The sequence below is a fragment of the Triturus cristatus genome, chromosome 6, assembly GCF_964204655.1.
Source record: "Triturus cristatus chromosome 6, aTriCri1.1, whole genome shotgun sequence".
NCBI classification, from domain to species: domain Eukaryota; kingdom Metazoa; phylum Chordata; class Amphibia; order Caudata; family Salamandridae; genus Triturus; species Triturus cristatus.
This window is the reverse complement of record NC_140589.1, coordinates 986,038,803-986,059,580: the sequence shown is the minus strand read 5'-3', so window position 1 is coordinate 986,059,580 and position 20,778 is coordinate 986,038,803. Positions and strand designations below refer to the sequence as shown.

At 45.7% G+C, this 20,778-nt stretch overlaps 1 protein-coding gene across 1 annotated transcript in view; it reads left to right on the top strand.

The window, feature by feature from the left end:
- Positions 1 to 20,778, top strand: part of RBBP9 (RB binding protein 9, serine hydrolase) — a 172,286-nt gene that overhangs the window by 46,447 nt on the left and 105,061 nt on the right. The window contains exon 2 of the mRNA XM_085611770.1: positions 14,817 to 14,859. Within this exon, the coding sequence (XP_085467896.1) occupies positions 14,817 to 14,859 (43 nt within the window). The remainder of the gene's footprint in view (positions 1 to 14,816; positions 14,860 to 20,778) is intronic.

Here is a 20,778-nt window from a genome sequence, read left to right as displayed (position 1 = left end):
AGTCATTGCACCTCTCTTCTGATGTTGTTGATGGAAGGGGGTCCTGGGCTGGCGTAGTTAAAGCCTTAACTATTGCAAATAGTTCCCTTGAGGAGTTCTGGGCCTCACTGATTTTCTTCTTGAAGAACTTTGCCCGAGTAGTTTTAATACTGTTGTGATCGTTTCTAATGGCTAATTTATACATAGTTTTGAGGTGTGCATCATAGTTTTTCCCCCAGTCCCTTTCGATTTCTTTGCAATTTTTCTTTAGCGACAACAGATGAGGATTAAACCATCCGTCCTCCCTTGGTCTAGATTTTGGTTTGGAACTAACCTTAAGGGCTACTTCCTCCAGAGATTGAGTGATCCAGGTTTCCCACCTAGAGTATGCTTCCTCCACCGTTGGCGAATGTTCAGTGTCCGATATAATTGTATTTGTTAAGATATTTCCCCGGTACTCTCTTCCTTTCTTTTCCAAATTGAAGGGGATGAAATAGTGATCTGACCAGGGTACAGGTATTGGAGGTGCGACCTCGATGTTGGGGTCATTGGAGATTACTAAATCCAATATATTACCCTTAACATGCGTGGCTGTCCTTACCAACTGGGCAAGTTGTAGACTTTCTAGCTTTCATGCTTTGTACACTGGAAAACAAGCCTACCAAATTAAAAGGCTACAAAAGAGTACTAATTGCAGAAGGAAGCTCGATTATGGGAATAACAGTTGAACCAACAACAGGCCTCATGAGCCTAAACTGGATTCAGTAAATAAAAGAATCGCATTCGAGATCCTCTGCTTTACGTTTAACTGCATTGAAGGCACAGCACTCAAATACTTGCAAGAAAAGTTTCCAATATACGCCCACAGTCCACTTGCACGCAACAGACCAATGTCTTCTAGTCACTTGCAGAACCAGATGCAAGCATAGCACTGACTGGCGCTCCGCAGAAGCAGTCCCTAGCCTCTGGAGTAATCTGTCCGGGCATATCCACCAGGACCAATTACTGATGCAACAGCAGAACAAAACATAAGACACACATGTTCTAATCCTATGAAACTATCCACCATATATCCTACTAATGTATACAGTCTAGTATACTTTGCAAATGCCTACTGCACGAGGTTACTGTTACCAGGACGACCAGCCAGGGCATCAAATTGGCATGACCACGAGACTTGTTATCTTAATCTGTCCTGTCCATGTGTTCGACCTGGCTATGCCTACTGGACACAGTCAATGCAGCCAATACTGAACAGTTAATCACTAATCAAATGTCCTGCACTCTGTATGTTGATTCTATGCTCCATCATCACCTAGAAACAACTGAATGTTACAGTGTGTACAAAGCAATAAAATAAACACCCATCCTATGGCAAGCCTTGCAGGGCTCACACACATACTTTCTCTGTGAATGGCATGCCAGGCACACGTCTCCCACTCGTTCTGTGAGAGTCCTCCTTTCTCCCAGGCAAGGTGACAGTATTTAACCCGTGACAAGCCGGGTCGCTTCTACCAGGGCACTACTCGCAAAGGATCTACATGTGGTAAGCTAGCTGTCCTAAAAATACCTTTCATGGCAAGCTTTGTATATTTTATATATGAAGTTGTAATCACACTTTGTACATAGTTTACAGACAATATACTTTAACGATTCTCCTCGTTGGCTGTGGTTTTCCTTCCAGCGTGCTTTCTAAGTCTCACATGATAGTTCTTCGAGTTCTCCATGGCAGAACTAAGTCCTACTTGTATAACTTCTCATGCTCACTCCTTGTCAAAGTCCGCATTCTCCTGTTACTCTCCTCTTGAGCCACACCCCCTGTGTACCTCTGCCTGTCACAACTACCCTGGTGGCTCCTGACCTCTTCCCCTGGAGCACAGACAGTCCCGTACCTGGTGCCCTGCGAAGCCTTCCAGCCTGCTCCGCTTCTCAGATATCTTCCAGTGATAGCCAGACACTGACCCCCGCAGGAGTTCGACCAGTCGCAGCCTTTGAACCCTCGCCCCACATCCCTGTAGGAGCAGCACCTGCGCCATGATGGCCCAGGAAAAGAAACAGACAGGGTGGGAAGTAGCGGACTCTAAACTTACATAGACACAGAGGAAGGACACAGCAGCCGCTCAAAGTGACAGCCATCGACCTAAATAAAGGACTGCAGCCGATGTATGTAAGAGATACCGAACAGGGAGCAGCGGAAAGAGCAAGGACAGATTCATGTGACGGAAGTACTCCGACACTTGTCGGCGAGTATGAAGGTCGGGAGGGAAGCTGCCTTTGCCTTTTAGCATCTTTAAAACGAGAAACTCTTACAAATTGCTTGACATATAAAATAACGCGTCCTCGATGGTGACGGTGAAGTCACCTCAATACAGCTAATGGGATGTAACGGTAAGAAAATAACAAACGGAGAGAAGAACAGATATTGCCAGATGCGTCAGAGGTCAAACTGAAACGAGTCTACAACCTCGGTGCCATCTTCAGAGTGCAGTGTTCCCCTGTAAACAAGCGCTCGCCAGGCAGCCTATGACGCTTACTTTAGGCTTTTTCGCCCATCCCACTTGGACGAGCTCGCCTGCTTTCCTTCTTAAGTAAAAGCTTTATCATCTTTATGGGGCCATGTGTTTGGCCCCATAAAGATAAGAAACCTTTTACTTCAGAAGGAAAGCAGGTGAGCCCGTCCAAGTGGAACGGGTGAAAAAGCCGAGCGAAAACGTCAGGAACAGCTCTTTTCCAATGGCTGGCCACCGTTTAGCATAAACGGTGACGCCAGCCAATGGAAAAGAGGGGCGGGGCTTAATGCCCTTTACCGAAAATACCCCAAATCATTAAATCACGCCAGCGAGACTGCGCATGCGCGTAGCCTACGCCAGGCGAGACCTAAAAAGGGGGGTCCAACCCAGCCTCCTCCGGGCTCTGACAGGCACGGATGGGACAGTGGGACAGCAGCACACTTAAGTAGCGCTAGTCAGATTGAGATCCAGTGTGAGTCCAGCAAGGGGTTCTGGAACTTGTGGTCGCCAGTGGCAATGAGCAGCAGTGGCTCCCCCAGCAGCCTATATTATATTAGTCCTGTCAAGCAAATTGGAATAGATAATGTTTACTTGAAGGTTTATGGGAGGTAAAAGGCTGCTACATATCCTGAGCACAGTATTTTACGTAGCTGTTTGGGGATAATGGCCATAATAATTTCTACATCGGGGATGATGGGTATTAAATGGCTATAAGATATACCTGCCACTGTAGTGTACTGAGGTATGTTAAGGAAATGGGCAGACCTATTTTTCACATGGAGGATTGTGGGTGCTAAATGGCAATTGCATATAATTGGGATTGTATTAAGGTTATTCCTGGTAGGAAATGGGGGGATAGTGATTTTCTAAATGGGGTATGATGGTTGTTAAAGTGCTGTTACATATCCCTGGAACTGTGTTTTCATGATTTCTGTAGGAAAATGGTAATACATATTTGCTGCACAGGGATTATGGGTTTCAAAAGTCTGAAGAATGCATTTGCCACTGTATTCTAATGGCTCCTGCAAGGAAAATGGTATTTGGTAATTTTTACATGAGGGGTGATGGCTGACAAATGGCAGTTGCATATCCTGGACATTTGTTTTTACTTATTCCTCTTTGGATAATTAGCATGGCTATTTTCTACATGAAGGATAATAGGTCATCAATGGCTGTTACATATACCAAGGACCACTGGAATTATGCGTTAAGGGAGGACTACATTATATGACAGGTTTGGCTAAGTCATGCAGCAAGAAATGGTAAATAGGCAACATAATGAACCACAGTTTGTGATATATTTACCTCATTATTTTGTCATTTTTATATGTTAAAACTATCCTGGCAAAGTATTCTCCTTATGATTGGCAGTATGACACTGAACTACAGCAATAAGCAACAGATAGTTGTTCAAGTTTTGCGAAAGGCCTTCTGCATTTTAGTAATTTTTGATTGTCTTGAGTAAGAAACACACTTTTTGGGTAAAAACTGCTGATTATTCAGCAGATTATAGATTATGCTGCAAATGCAGCAAATCTATATTTTTGCTGATAAGGCAGTGACCGCGAAATCTCATAATTCCAGTGGCTCTGCATATGTCGGTCACTGTATTTTAGTGATTCGGGTGAGAAAAGTGGCATGCCTATGTTTTTTAGGTCTCGCCTAGTGCAGCACGCATACGTTACTCTAGGAGAGGGCTCTTGGAATCACTTCAGACTTCCAAGAGCCTTCTCTGGCCTTTGCGTGTGGCTTTCAATCATTGAAAGCACGCAAATGGCCAAAGACGGGTGCATGTCCCGCCCTTCCTTAAAGCTTTCACTCCCATGGCTGTGGGGTCTCGGGAGTGCGCAGGGTGCCATCTGTTCTGGATCAGGTTTCTCTTTTGCGTGCAGCGTCGGCACGATGGCAGCTGCAATCCTTACAGCACGCACACGCACCACTCGCGGGCTTTTTTATCATTGCTTGCATTCCTCCATTTTTTTAAGCGCTGTGCTTTAATTATATTTGCAGCTTTAAAGCGCTGTGCTTTCATTTTATTTGCAGCAGACAGTCATGCACATACTGGGCGCTGTGCTTTTTTCATCATTGCCCCCATTTCTCCATTTTTTAAGCGCTGCGATTTAATTATATTTGCAGCTTTAAAGTGCCGTGCTTTAATTTATTTGCAGCTTCAAAGCTGCATCTGCTCCACCTCCATCCACCAAAAACAAGCTGCATATTTCACGCTCCTCTCACCTCTTCTTTAGCGGCCGGGCAAAAGCCTCTTCTGGCCATGGTGATCAGCCGCTGTACCAGACTCCAACCTCCCCACCTCCCCTCCTCCCCTGAAGCAGCTGATCAGCAGCCCACAACACCAGAAAGAGTTGTGTGGCTGCCAGGACCCCGATGCATGTGAGTCACTGCTTTTTAACATTTATTGTGCTGTGCGTACTGTGCTATTACTAAATTCTGTACTTGTGCGTTATCGTCGTTTGGAGGCTGAAAGGCCGAGTCAACCTGTTGATCTACCACGGACCTTCGCAGTGGGCTCTTAAACCACTGAACTATCCGACATGCAAAACCATATCTGCTAGAAGTGAAAAAGCATACTGGGTTTATGATTTTTGGAGCGCAGCCAGCATAAAAACCTTATCCTTTCAACATTCTCTTGTCTTATTTACAAAGTAAATGCACATTACTTTTAATATAGCATTGTAGTACTTGTATCTGGTGTTCCACGCTCTAAATACCCAATTTACAGACGAGGAAATGCTTAGAAAGGAAGATTGTATGATGCCGCCAGGATCACACAGTTTGGTACAGGTAAGCCTGGAAGAGAGTTTGGTTCTTATCTGGATACTGTTTTCGTATCATTACTTCATGTTGGCTTGCTTTTCACAAAGAGCAAAATGAAACCCAAAGACTGGGGGCTTGGGGGGGCAAGGTAGGAGCTGTGAGGGGAGTCGGAGGGAACAGCATACTAGGGAAAAAACAACATGGAGATTGGTAGATAAATACAGGATGAGAAGCACACATTATTGTCAGGGTCGCACTTGGACAGAACATACATAGGCCTTGGCAACAAAACAAACAAGCATTTGCAATGCAATAGGTCTTTTATGCAAGTTTGAGCTATTGGCATCGCAAACGACAATGCCTTTTATTTATGTTTTGGTTTTTGAAACATAAATAAAAGGCATTGTCATTTACAATGTCAATAGCTTAAACTTGTGAAAATGTGAGACCTATTGTATTGCAAATGCTTGTTTTACATGGGGGGGGATGATGGGGTTTTATGGCTGTTACCGATACCTGGTACTGTTATTTGGTAATTGCTGAAGGAAATGGACTTGGTTGTGTTTTAAAATGGGATTATGGGTGCTAAGCGACTGTTACAAATACTAGGGACTGTATTAGTCTTGTTCTAGATAGTTAATAGTGATAGTGGTTTTCTACATTGTGGATGATGGATTTTAAATGGCTGGTACATATAACTAGGTACCAAAAGGGAGGGATCAAGGGGGCGTTTTCCGCTCACAAAGAGTGAGTGGGAGGTCCAAACTGGTAAGGTGCCCCGACAATGAAGTTATAAGAAAGAAGGCTACCAGTAGTTCCTCAGGGAGAGGAAAGAGGTGGAGATGAATCGGTAAATTTAGCCTGGAAGGACTACATGTATACTATGTGTAAAGTGGGTAATCCTTTTGTTGGATTTTAATGCCCTCACACACCCTTTCAGGTGTCATGCTTCATCATCTGGGCTGCTCCTCGTCGGGCCGGCGGTGCAATGCCTAACGGGCTCCCTAAAAAGGGGCACTTTATCGGAGTTCTTTTAATCCAACAGCCGTCAGGTGAAGTGCGGGTGTGTGGGCCTAAGTGTTGTAGATATAAAAAGTGAATTAAAACAGGGTCGAAAGTACCAGTGTGGAAAAACAATTTATTTTAATGGTCTCCTTCCCTGGTTAAAAAGGTGTATGTAGCACTAGGTAGAGTGTAATGTCTCTAGTTGTAGTGCATGGGATTGGTGGTCAACATGTTTCTCGCAGTGAGCACGTGCGCTCGCGATTCGTCAGGACCTATCAAAAATATCTACAATGGTAACAGGGGACTATCTAAGATATAGTGGTCTCCTAATCATAGTTGGTCATGTGAACAACAAACTTAATCCTAAAATACCTGTTGAGGTCTGGTGCTACCCTAATCAGTAGGACTGTGGGCCACAACAGTTCTCGGTGGACTCAGCGTGCGGCGAAGGACCTCTAAAAGTAGGTCTGAAATCTGCCCCGCTCGCGCTCTGACATTTGACCTACCCGGTCCACCGAGTCTGAGGAACTACTGGTAGCCTTGGTACATATAACTGCCACTCTGTTCTCATGATGCCTTTAACCCCTTCGATGCGAGTGACGGAGCGGTTCCGTCATGCGCATCGGTTGCGCTGTGCGCATGACGGAACCGCTCCGTCACGGCCCGCCCGCGCACGGAACCTTCAGCACGGCGCGGTAATCCACGCCGCGCTGAAGGCGTTAAGGAAATAGCCGTAGCTATTTTTGCTTTGGGTTGTGGGTGTTAAAAGGCTGTTAAATACAATGGCCACTGTATTCTAATGGTTCCTGTTAGTAAAGCTATTTTCTTACATTGGAAATGGTGTGTGTTGATACATATACATGCCACTGTATTTTAGCAATTGCTGAAGGAAAAAGGGCATACCTGTGTTCTATATGGAGGTTATATGCGTGATGTGGCTGTTGAATATATTTGGCACTATGTTAGACTTATTTCAGGTAGGGAATGTGGATATGGGTTTTTTATTTTATGGGCGGGTGTGATGTATGTTAAATGGCTTAGTACATACACCTGCCACTGTACAAGCGTTATTCCTGTAAGTTAAGGGTAATGGCTATTTTATGAACTGGTATTATGGGCTTTAAAGGGCTGATAAACACATCTGCCACCGTATTCTAGTTGTTTCTGTTAGGAAAATGGGAATCACTAATTTTTAAGTGGGTATGATGGGTGGTACATTTCTGTTACATATACCTTGCACTGTATTTTATTAATAGCTGAAAGAAAATGGGCATAACTATGTTCTACATATGGGATTGGGTGTGATGATTGGCTGTATAATATATTTGGGACTGCATTTTGCTTTTTCTAGGTAGGAAATGGCGATCGTGGTATTCTACATGAGGGTGATAGGTGTATGTAAAGCCTCCATTAACTGATAAATACTTTTGACAGTATATATTATTGTTCTTCCATCTGCTGGCTTTAAAAGGATACTGCATGATGGTATGTGTAGTTCATGTAGTATGCCTATCATTGTGAAGCAGAATTCACCAAGCATTGGATTGTTCACCCAATAATAGGGAACATGAACTGGGTCAAGACCCTTGTGAAATAGGTTAGTTTTACCGTACTGATGTGTTTTTGCAATAGTAATCCTGCTCCGTATGAGAGGAACCGCATGTTCAGACATTTGGTGTATGTGCTTGGCTGTGGAACCAATTGGGCAAAGTTATCATCTGTGAGATTATGACTAAATGCCTCCAAGTCAGAATCCCTCTTAAACCGTAATCCTACCGCAGTGCTGTTGAGCCTCGGTTGGCCTCGGCTAGCCAGTCTCTGGTCCCTGCATAGGGCTGCTTGCTAGGGGACAGGAGCGTCGACGGAAGTGGGCTGCCTCCATCTCCCATAGTGGACCGTATATTCGCATTAGTGCAGCTACCTCAAAGTGATCTATTGAAAGCCATCCTCCGAGCCAAGCTTTTGTCTCCATCCATTGACATGTGCGTCCCCCAAACCCAGGGGTCCCTCTGCTTCCAGGGAGGGATGGGTGAAGCAGGACCACAGGAGGTCGCCTCCACCATGTGCCATCCGACACGGAGGGCCTCCCACTCCCGCCCTGCGCCACCAGGTGCATGGACGGGGGCGACGATCTCTTGAAGGTCAGTAGGGCTACCAGATGGCCGGAGCAAAATCCCTCCCCCACTCCAAAGAGTTGCCGGATGGCCAAAAGCCTCTAAGTGCACGGTCATCGTTTGACTGCCATGTGCCTCGGGCCTGGTCGGCCTGGGTCATCTGGCTGCTGGGATGGCCCAGGCTGTCTGTTCGTCGGTCTGGTCAACCAGATAGCCAGTTGGTCAACCTGGGGGCTAACTCAGATTTGTGTCCCCCTAGTCCTCAGAGTTCTGTAAGCCCCGACATTGTGGGGGCTTAATAGTTTAGAAAAAACAGCTTCCCGGGCAGGTCTTAGAGGACAGGGTTTGGTGTGAGCTGTGCTTAAGCCTCCTTAGATCCCCAGGCCCGGGCTCCAGGAAGGTGTACGGTACCCACCCAAGGCAGCACCCAACGGTATGGTGGCGGCAGTCACTACCCAGGACAGGGTGGCTGTAGACTGGAGAGGACTCTCTTGCTCCTCCACTGTGTTTGAACCTAGAGCAGAGACCAGCCCTGCATTAAGGCCCAATCTTCCCCGGGCGTCAAGCTGGAACACAAGCCTTGGAGAACTCTGAAAAACCTCAGCAGTTGCCTAGGCCCGATTTCAAAGGCAGTGACTGTCACCAAGAGGTACCGTCGGCAGTCCCAGCACAAAGCTTAAAGATCTCTGCTGCGCATACCCTCACAAGAGTGGGGCATGGCAAAGGGCACGCAACAGGCCCGGGAAGGCCTATTTGGTGACAGACTTGTTTGTTGGAAACACCTGACCGTGCCTCCCGATCAGGGCTTCCGAGCCACAAAGTAAATGGGACGGGGTTCCGCAGGGTCTGGGAATCAGAAGGCCTAGGCCTGCATGCTTTCTGAACCAGCAGGCCCATGTCTGCAAGCCCACCAGGGCCCTGGGCTTCCTTCTCTGGCCCACTGTCGCCCAGTGCCAAGGACAGGGGGGAGAGAAGCTCTGATGGCACCATCATACACAAGGAAACCATCCAATGCACCACCATAAATGACGACATCACCCCTGCCATGGAACACCCCAACTTCCGACTACAAACAGACAGCAAAACCACCATCAGGGGTACCCTTGCTTACCGTCCTCCTGGACCACGTCCAGCCTTCTGCAACTTCATTTCCCCCCTTGCCTTGGACTCAAACAATTACATTTTCCTTGGCAACCTCAACTTCCATCTCGATGACCACAATGACATCAACACTACCAACCTCCTCGACAGCATGAACAGTGTCCGACTCACCCTACTTGTCCGCGACCCCACTCGCACCACTGGACACACTCTAGACCCCATTTTATCTCCAGCGACCGCATCAGGTAAAGCCACACCATGGACCTCTTCTGTACCAACCACTCCATTGTCCACTTCAACATCACCTGCTTAAAATACAGACCTCCGCCCCCCTGCCCAATGCCCCCTCCTGCAGCTGAAGCAAAGTCTCAAAGGACACATGGATCAATGCCCTCAACACCACCCACCCCACCCCATCTCCTCCAACAAACTAGACCAGAATTTCAGAAACATCAACAATTAGATAACCAACTGTGCTGCAAGTGTCGCTCCCATCGGCCACAACACCCACAGAAAGTCCACCAAGGAGGTCAGCCGGTACTCTGAACCACTAAACGGCACTGTAAACAACTGGAAAGGAGACAGTGCACCAGCAAGGACATGACCGCCAAGACCACCTTCAAGAGAGCCCTCATCCTCTACAACAGAAAGTTGAGAGAATCGAAGAAAAACGCCTTAGCCTCACTCATTGAGTCAAACTCCAATAAAAGCAAAGACCTGTTCAACATAGTCAAAGAATTCTCCAACCCCTCCGCTGCAACAAACAACTTTATCCCCTCGCAGGAACTCTGCAACAACCTTGCAAACTTCTTCCACAACAAGATCACCAACCTCTAAGAAAACTTCAAACCCAACCCCAAGGCCACCGACTTCTTCAAGCAACATAACAACACTGCTACCACCACAGACATCCAACTAACCGAATGGAACCAGATGGACAGGACACTGCCTCCATCATGAACTCGGTCCACTCAGGGTCCCTTACCGACCCATACTCTCACCACATCTAGAAACACGTAGAAGTCAACGCCCTACTAAAGAAACCATCAGCAGACCCCCCTCGAACTTAACAACTACCTACTGATCTTCCTGCTCCCGTACCCAGCCAGAGTTTTAGAAAACGCCATCAACCAACAACTCTCCTCCCATCTGTAATGGAAACTCCGACTCAACTCCTCTTAATCCGGATTCCGCAGCAACCACAGCACCGAGACAGCCCTCATCGTGGCTACCAACGACATCCGAGCCCTACTCGACCAAGGAGAGACTCTGGCTCCTAGCCCTCTCGGCAGCCTTCAATACAGTTTCCCACCACACACTCATCACAAGGCTGCACAACATAGGCATCCAAGAATCTGTTCTTTGATGGATCGCCACTTTCCTTACCGGAGGAAGGTAGTCCGCCTTCACCTTGGAACCCAAGGTAATCATCTGTGGAGTATCCCAAGGATTCTTGCTCAGCCTCACCCTATTTAGCACTTATGACACTTCTGGTCAGCATCACCAAAACCCATGGATCAACATCACATCCTCTCCCCCTTTGAAGACCTCACCAGCACTAACGTACACAACTGCATGACAGACGTCGCCAACTGGATGAAGGAAACTGCCAGAAGCTCAATACGGACAAGACTGAAGTACTGATTTTCGGAAACAAAAGCTCCCCATAGGATGCATCCTGCGGGCCCACAGACCTCTGACCTACTCCTAACCCCACTGAACATGCTAGGAACTTAGGCATCATTCTGGACAACAAACTAACCATGACAACTCAGGTCAACTCTGTCTCCTCCTCCAGCTCACCTCCTTTGACGACTACAGATCATACAGAAGGCCACAGTTAGAGTTATCCTCGATCTTCCTAGACAAACCCACATTAACCCTTACCTCTGGGCACTCCACTGGCTCCCTGTACAGAAAAGATGTCGGTTCAAGCTCCTGACCCATGCATATAAGGCCCTACACAACTGCAGACCCGCCTACTTGAGCTACCGCCTAAACTTCCATCATCCCACCAGACGTCTCTGCTCAGCCTTCCTTTCTCTAACCCCTGCATCCAACGTAGCAGGTGCAGAGGCCCCTCATTCTCCTCCCTAGCAGCGAAGAAATCGAACGAGCTACCCTTTCATCTACGGACATCTCCCTCTCTTCCAGTGTTCCAAAAGTCCCTGAAGACCTGGCTATTTGGCTAATCAACTGGACCCTGCCAGTGCCTGGATACCCTCACTGGTGACAAGTTAGATTCTACAAATCTACTGATTGATTGATTGACTGATTGATTGAGCTCCAGATGGCCGTGGATGGAAGCCGCACACCAGGCCCCATATGATTGCAGTTAGTCCTGCTTTGAAGACTGGTTGTGTGGGCTTTCCTTCCTCATCTTGTGCTCGTCTCTCTCCTGGGACATGGTCTAATTTATTGTGTCCCTCTACTGCCTACTTTTCAAACACTCCTTTTGTCTTTTTGGTTAACCACTCCATGAGAGTGCATGTGTTCTCTAGCTGTCTCTCTAGTGTACTTCTCTTTGTCCCTGTCAAGAATTCCTGTCATGCGAGGGGAGGAAAACGGTAACCAGCGTAAACGGACTACATCTCCCAAGATGCTTAGCGGTTGAGAGGTTATGTAAACAGGAGAGCTGTTACATAACTCAAGGAAAACACGCCCTTATGTAAACAGGAGAGCTGTTACATAACTCAAGGGAAAACACGCCCTTATGTAAACAGGAGAGCTGTTACATAACTCAAGGGAAAACACGCCCTTATGTAAACAGGAGAGCTGTTACATAACTCAAGGAAAACACGCCCTATAAAGGGAGGAACCGGGAGGTACAACGCTGTCGGATATTGTGTTTACACCGACGTACCTGCTTCGTGAAGAGCAGTGTTCCGGAGTGGTGCTCCAGTAAGGCAAGAACGGAGGTAGGTCGAGTCGTTACTCCCTGGGCCGTGTCTTGCCCCATCGTCACCTGTGAAGGACCCGGAAGCTCTACCGGTCAACCATTGAGCTTCGCTTTTTGACTCGGCTGAGTCAAAGCGCAGTGGCGCTTTTGCTGGTTGGAGTCGTAACTCCCAGCCCGACCAGAGATACAGGGACTGCCAGCTGTAACGCACACCAGGAGGTGTTTGCCGCGTTACAGACTCGGAAGTCCACAGGATCGATCGAGCGGCTGCTCTCGGTTCAGTCTTCTTGCTTTTGATTGGGGTATCTGTGACGCATCACCAGGAGGTGACTCCGCGTCCCGGTGCAGTCTGAGGAAGAGGTTGAGCGGCTGCTCCCTTCAGGTAGAGACCCCGGCTGGGTGTTTCCCTGACTCCTCGATATTCCCCAACACTCTTCGTGCCCCTCACAGCCTACCGATTGGCATTGTCGGCCATTTCATTTCTGCCCTCTGTTGGCATACGCCGGGATCGGCGTATATGCAGAGGACGGTTAGGACCATCCGTGCTGTGGGCTGGTAACGTACTTAGCCTGGAGGATTCCAGTGACTATAACTTTTGTTTATTCGTTGTATTGTTTTTGCCTTCAGTAAAATAACTAACCCTTCACAAGTGGTTGCGTCCTCATTATCGTGTCTGTTAAACGATCCTGAGACGTTCAGGGCGTTACAGTCCCTCCACTGCCCTTCACTTTACTCTTGTCCATGTGTTTCTCCCCCAAGCCCTTCTGTGTGTTTTGTGCTTACCCTTGTGTTCTTTTCCCCTGCATTGCTTTCTCGCCAATGTGCTTCTCCCTTTTACTCGTTATGGTCTCTCTTCTCCGTATGCTTCTGTTCCACCGTGCTCCACGTTCCTCTTCTCACCTTTGTTATGTACTTCTCCCGCCTTCCTCCATGTTGCTTCCAACCCTGTACTCTGTTATCCTTCCCCTCCTTTTTTTTTTTAACATGCTTTGTCACTACTTTTATTTTTTATTTACCATTCCAACTTTGATCTGTATGTAATAAGTACAAAAAATATATATATATATCCAGCGACTTTTGTAGGCATATGCATGCACGGTTCACGCGCCCACAAAATGACACCGGTGCAGCAGATGCGACACAGCACATTTTTTCTTTTGTTTTTTCTTTACCCATGCTGGGCAGTATTTCTGAAAAACATTGGCAAAGCCAGTAGTTCCCAAAGGTGTTGTCAATGCTTGTTCTTTGTGGTTAAGCACTCTATCGGAGTGCATGTGTTTTCCAGCTCTCTCCCTCTTGTGTCCTTCCCCCCCCCCCACATAAAATACCCATCACTTGTACGCTGCTCTCTCTCATGGTTGCTTTTCTTTCTCTCCTGTGGACTTGTGATGTTGTCTTCTTTGTGTGCTTCTCCGTTGACCCTTTGTTGCTGTCCCCCTCATATGCTTCTCCCCCACCCACATGTATGTAGCTCTCTCCCTTGTGCCCCCTAATGCCTCCCAGTTATTTTCCTCAGTCCGCTTCCCACACCTGCTTCTCTGTTACACCAGCACCGTTCTTTTCTTTAAATATATATTTTTTGAATGGCCAGGCAGCAAATTGCTGCCGACCCCTCCACACAAGCGATGTGGCGCAATTATAATTTCTTTTTTTACTATAGATCTCTCTAAGTGGCGCCTGCTATCTTAGCTGGTCCATTAAAAAATAAAAGAAAATGGCAACAACGGCTTCGCCAATGTGGGCTTTTTAGTGTTTTTTATTTTTTGCTGATACTAAACACCGCAGACAAAAACACTAACATTGACGAAGCTTGTTCTTTCTTGGTGCTGAACTGTGTGACTGCCCTCACCCATACGAGTAATCGAAAAACAATTTCCTTTCTAGAAAGCCCTGAAATCTTTTCAGTTTTTTACCTGCCATTTGGCCACACCAGCCAGTGATGTAGCTCGTTGTGACTGCGTCTAGTGGTGATTTGATTGGCTGTTTGCACTTTAAAATATCTCTAGCCATCCATTTGGTTCATTCATCCTGTTGTATTTTTCGTATGCTTTTGGCAGCCGGCAGCCATATAGGAGGTATATATTTGACTGTGTGTAAACCATGAAGATAAGCATGCCTCCTCAAATATGGTATTACAATATCAGACATACTGGAGAGTTGGCCTCAGAATGGCACCAGATTTGCATTTTATGATTTCAAGAACATGGCACGTGGTATGAGGGAAATATATGGGCATCTCAATGTAAAGATTATACTGGCTAATATTCATTTACCATGTTTCAGATGACAGGTGGTGCAAAGTCTCTAGAAGCATATTAGGAGGCGCACTGCGGAAAGGTTATTTACCTCTCAAAATGACATTTATTAGTGTCTTTCTGTATGTACTCTGACAGTGCGTTCTTTCTGTTTCTAAAATGTGTGCTTTCCCTACAGATACCCAACTTCGAGTGCCTCCTTCGAGATATGCCAGATCCATGTAAGTCTACAGTCTTTGCCTATATGTCCCCAGAATCCTGCAACAGTGAGTGACCTCATTTCAGATATGGTCACCCATTTTTATGTTTTCAACATGTGTATCTTCTTGGGCCTTGACTGCCTGTTTTTTCAATATTTTGTGTTTGGCAATGCCGCATCACTCCATGCTGCATGACAGAACTGGAAATGCTAGCTGGCATGCTTAGAATTTGTCATCATGAAGCCTATATATGTTTTATCCTATGTCTAAACTTCCTTTCTGTCCTGCCCCTCCAAATAAAGACACATATTCCTCTGTTAAGATTGGGAAGAAGATACTGAAAGGCTCCTCCTAATCTGGGCAATGCCGCACTTATTTCTACTGTGTTAGTGGGACCCAATGGGGATCATGCACAGGGTCCATCTTCCCCACATGTTCTGTCTGCTTTCTGTGTATCAATCACACCCTTAGAACATATTGTTGTGGTAGTTCACTTCTAATGTGCTTTCACTGGTTCCTTCATTAGTACCATTAGTGGCGCGGTTAGAGTGGCAGTTAGTCTAGTAAATATTTGTGATATCATTGTGTGTGTATATCTGTTGGTTTACTTTACATACTGACTTGGAAATGATTGTAGCTGCGTGTGTATGGAATTTCATACCCTTTTGGGAACAAAAGAAAATTATCAGACACATACCACGCGACACAGTGGAAGAGTGCCTAGCTGGATGGGTGTTGTACTTGCCGTGTGCCTAAGTGGGTAGCATTTTGTCTTGTGTCATGCATGAGTGACAAGCATGATGATCTCCTTGTCTCTTCGGCTGCAGCGCTTACGTGTGATGGAGAAAGGATGTGTGAGATTTAAGGCAAGCTCAGATTATGTTAACCAGCTTCTGTGAGTTACTCTGCGGGTCCCATCTTGAGTTCATGGTGGCAAAACTTCTAGTCCACCTTCTGTGCTGCATCCAGCAACTTGGATGTTCCCTTAGTAAAACATTGGTCTGGAGCAGACCCAGAGCTGCCGAGATGGTCTGCATTACAGTCATCCTTTATGTATGCCTGTGGTCTTTGTATTAGTGTGAACCTAGCCAAAAGGCAGCAGAATGCTGTTATTCTCATAGAATTTGTAATGCTGAAGGGTGTTTGTGTTTTGATTACGGTGAGGGACGAGAGCGGCTTCTGCAAGAGTGGACTATATTAAAGTTCTCCAAAATGCCAGCACTCGTTGACAGATTTCTTTGAGCCCTGGATGTATGTGTATATATATGTATGTGTACTGAACAGCTGGTGCTGGCGGCGAGACAAGGGCCAGATCTCGCTTCTGTATTTTCGCAAAATTTGAAGAAATACGCAGCACTCTTCTTGGATATATGAACTTCTTTAATAGACCAACACTCTCCTCCTCCTGCGCGTTTTGAACAGTCAGTTCTTGATCACGGTAGTTCACAAAGTCCATTATCACTTTCTGTTATTTATACTCGGTCACCACAGCCGCCCATAATGAGGCATTGTGGGACTGGTAGTTCTTAGACATTTCTATTGTATACACATTTAAGTGTTTCAAATTCTTTTTTGCTTATTTCCCGATTTTAGCACAGACTCCCGAACAGCAGTATGTCGTGACATAATTGCCAATAGTGGCCCGTTCAAGTGACACCACAAAACCCGTGTTGTGAGACTTTCTCACTCTCACGATATTGTCCTATTTTATAGGACAGAATCTCCTCCCCTTTGGTTTTCCGAACACAAAGAGGGTTGAGGGTTTGTCGCTTAATGACTGAGTGTCTAAGTACCTGTATGGGCTGAGTGCCCTAGTGTCATGATAGATTATTACATATGCTGGTCCACGGAGAGCTGCATCAAACCGTCAAATGGCAAAAAAGAAAAGAAATGTAATAATTACAGTCAGAAGATCTTGACAACACTTCTCCTGCCATCCTGCTATCTGAATCCAATTTGGAAATGTGAGTTATTATTTACAGTGCAATTTGGGCAAATTCTCTATAGCTAGTTCTTTCCAATTATGATTCGATTAAGAGTCAACTTCTTTTCTTTTATCCATTTACAATCATAAGACAGAATATTTACAAATGTACATACATTTCCTCGTCCCCGTTAAGGCCGAAAGGGATTTTTGTTTTTAATCGGATTATTAATTTTGATTCTAACCGTCTTAGTTTTTGAGTCCTGTTTCCTCCCCTTTCATGCGGCGGTATTGTTGCCAAGCCTGAGTATTTCATGTCTTGCCAGGTTTTGCCTTCATGAAAATTCATGTGTTTGGTTAAGGCATATGTCATGTCACTGTTTTGGTTGGCTTGTATATGTTTTAATATACGCTTCTTGAGTGGACATATAGTGCTCCCTATATATCGTTTTCCACAGAAGCACTCAATAAGATATACCACATACATTGAGTCACAAGTGATCGTATCTTTGATTTCGCTCTTGGATCCGATTCCCATTTATAAGTTTCAAGTGCATGTGGGGACTTCCAGTCAATGACACTGGCTTTCTTAGCCATGACTAATTCTGAATCTAAAAAATTGCAAAGCATTCTGCCATATTTGGGCCTTGGCATTAAGCCCAGAAGGCAGATTTTAGGATTTAATATGTCTTGTCTGGTCATTCAGGACAAAAGCATGTTGGTTGTTGGGACCTATAATTCCTAATAGTTACTCAGGACCCTACCATATGTATGAATGTAGTGTCTGAGCCTGCGGATCTAGGACAAATGTCTGGTATTGCAGGGAACCTTTTGTGTAGGCTGGCTGGGGATAAATACATGCGGTGTAGATCATTTAATTGTTGCATTTTCAGCCCAGCATTCCTAGATGCCTTCCCTACATATTTAAATGCTGTTGCCGATTCCACAACTATGAATGTTATTTCGAGATCCTCTTCCCATCAAGCTCTGATTAGGTAAATTGTTGACCGTTGATTCACAGTGTAGGCGGCACATGTTCTGTGCGCCTAAATTGAGGTTTGCCTGGTATGGTTACTTCTACAGAAGCAAGCCTGAGTCTGGAAGCAAAAGGCCCAGTCTGTAACGGATTTAAGTGTTTTATCAGGATCTCTGAGAGGGTATAAATATTGTGCAGCCTGTGCTGCATACAGACGGCTGTGGCAAAGTCAATTGTAGTGTTCCTGTGGCTGTTGGGAGTTACTTTTGGGTGCATTGTTCTGTGCTAACTTCAATTGCCTTGTTTTAATATTCTTTATTAATTTTTATAGCATGCAATAGTAACAGTAAAAATAGTACAATACAATCCTATGCCGTTCAGGGAAGTAATAAAAAAAGTAGATAAAATAGTATCATGGGCCTGCTCGAAAAGGGTGAATAAGCGGAGGAGGGTGGGAGGATGGGTGTTAACGGGTCAATTCACTAAAGGCCTATTCATGAAGGGGATGGAAATGAACAAGGTGGTGGCAAGCTGGCAAGACATGTCGGCTATGTTGGTGTGGGGAGGGAAGGAAAGAGAGAAGGTTTCCTTGTGCGGAGTGCAATAATGTGGTGATGCTTCACACAGTCAAAAAGGATGTGCTATAATGTGTTCGAAGCAACGCAGATGAGAGGGCCTGTGATTGCACATGGTCTGTGGCCATGGACCACATAAGGGATACCTGCGGGTACTCCGAATGTCTCTTGTGTTCTCGAGGTGGGAGGGAGCGAGGGAGGGAGGTTTGAGATCGGTCCATAGTGAGTGTATCCTGCTGCTGGAAATGCAATAGTTGAGTGTCCCAGTCCATCACAGTAGGATATTGCCGAAGTTCCCTGACCTCCTCATTGCGAAGCATAGTGCACTAGGCCTCTGCTCATACCAGGGTCGAGTGTCTCTATGCCGTTGGGCTCGGAAGTCAAGCAGCTTTAACTTCAATTGTTGATCTTATTAGGTCTCACCCACCAGAAAACACAAGTTCTCTGTTTGCAAAAATATCCATTGTCATCTTAGAACGCACCCACTGCTTACCATTGTTTGACTTTATTGTCATTCTAATTTACCTGCTTTTTATTCATTAGCTTGTATTGGTCGGTCCTTCCTCTTATTGTGTTTGTCCTCCCCTGCAGTATGGCCTCATTACTTGTGCCCTGCCACTGCGTACTTTTGAAACACTACTTTCTTCTTTTCAGTCAGACAGTTAATGAGAGTGTGTGTGTTTTCCACCTGTCTCCCTTATGTGCTCCTCTTTCCCCCTCAGTCCAACTCTGTGTTCCTATTTAACCCATGAGCCTTTCCCCATGCTCAGTGTTGCTCTCTTGCCTTGTGCTTCTCATCACCACTCCTGTGGTCCACGTTGCTTTCATGTGTTGTGTACTTGTTCCCTGTTCTCAGTGTTGCTTCTGCCCACCCACCTGCCTTCCATGTTGCTTACACCTACCCTCGGTGTTGCTTCCACCCCCCTGCCCTCAGTGTGTTTTCACCACCCATTAAAAAAATACTTCCGTACTTTATTATTTATTTACTGATCCAACTTGGGTAAATAAAAAGACAAACATGCCTGCTATGTGGCCTGCTGCGTCACATACTTTTTCCCCCCTTCTTTAGCCATGCTGCACAGCATTTGGGATGCATCACATAATCCATTCAACAAACTTTATTTCGGCCATTGGAGGCAATAAAAAGTAGAAAATACAAGTACATATATAGCTAAATTAGGGCAAAGTTTAAAAAGTTTCATCAACAACAGGTTGTAAGAAATAGCCACAATGCATTGTGGTTTGTCCAATGTCATTACAACAATTAAGAACGAGAATGATTAAAATCAGATAAAAGATGGTAAAATGTAAAAAAAGCTAAAAAGGACTAAGTACAAAGGGAAGTGTTTACAGTTGCTGAGGTAAGTTCATCAAGACCCTATGCCTGTGTCACATAGAATTAAGGAATCTGGACACGGCATAAAACTATGGGGGGGGGGGGGGTGCATCAGTGCTTAGAATTCTAGACCCTTCATTTTTTTTTTAACCACTACCTTTTCCTTCCTGCCTCTTTATCTAACTCTTGCAAGTTTGTTTTCATCCCTACCTTCTCCCTTTGTCACAGTTTTTTGTCATTTTGTTCATATTTCTTCCCCCTTGTTCTGTCTTTCTCTCTCTTGTTCTGGGTCCCTTTCTCTCTCTTGTTCTGGGTCAAAGTCTAATGATAGTACATTCTCCAGACTTGCACCTGCTTCCATGAGGAATTATTCTGTTGATGCAAAGGCTCGTCTGGTTTTCTTAATAGTTGAGTTTTGCATCTCAAGGGTATTTGCATTTATCCACCCAAATTAAAACTAAGGACCTGATTTTTAGATCTTGGTGTATCTGGTCCGGCTGTCACTTTTTACAACGGTTTCACCACCCGCCTACTTTGCGGTCCGCTTGCTTTATTTAGATGTTGGTAGGTAAATGGATGATAGACCATCCGAGTGTGACCGTCTCCGCCAGAACTTTCCTTCCGTGTCGAAGGCGTCTTAGGCATAAGCGGCTCTCGGAGAGAGTTTACCCACAATTACCGTCAGCCCAATCACGATGGGCCTTTCTGTCGAGGAAACTGTGGTAAAGACCCCTCCAAACTTGAGTTGGCGGAATCGAAGGAAATGAGGTAGAAACTTATCTTTTTTTCTGTTCTCCACTTCTTCTACCATTTTGAACCCTTTGCCCAGGTCCTTTCTTTGCTGCTACTACTTGACCTGTCGTGTAGCTCCTAGGAATCCCCAGGACCTGCATGTTTTGGATGACCTAAACTGAGGGCTTGGTGTCCAAATCTCTTCCTGACACCCCCACAGGATATGTCAGCCGTTAGACCAGCTAGCTCTACAGTGCCACTACGACCCCTGTATCCTAGGTAGTTTCCTGCAAACCACTGAACATGACAACCCTGATTCCTCAGGGATCGTGGAAAACAGTATAGTATTTTTCGCTCAGTGACTCGTGCTTACTTATTCTCAGAAAATACACCGTAT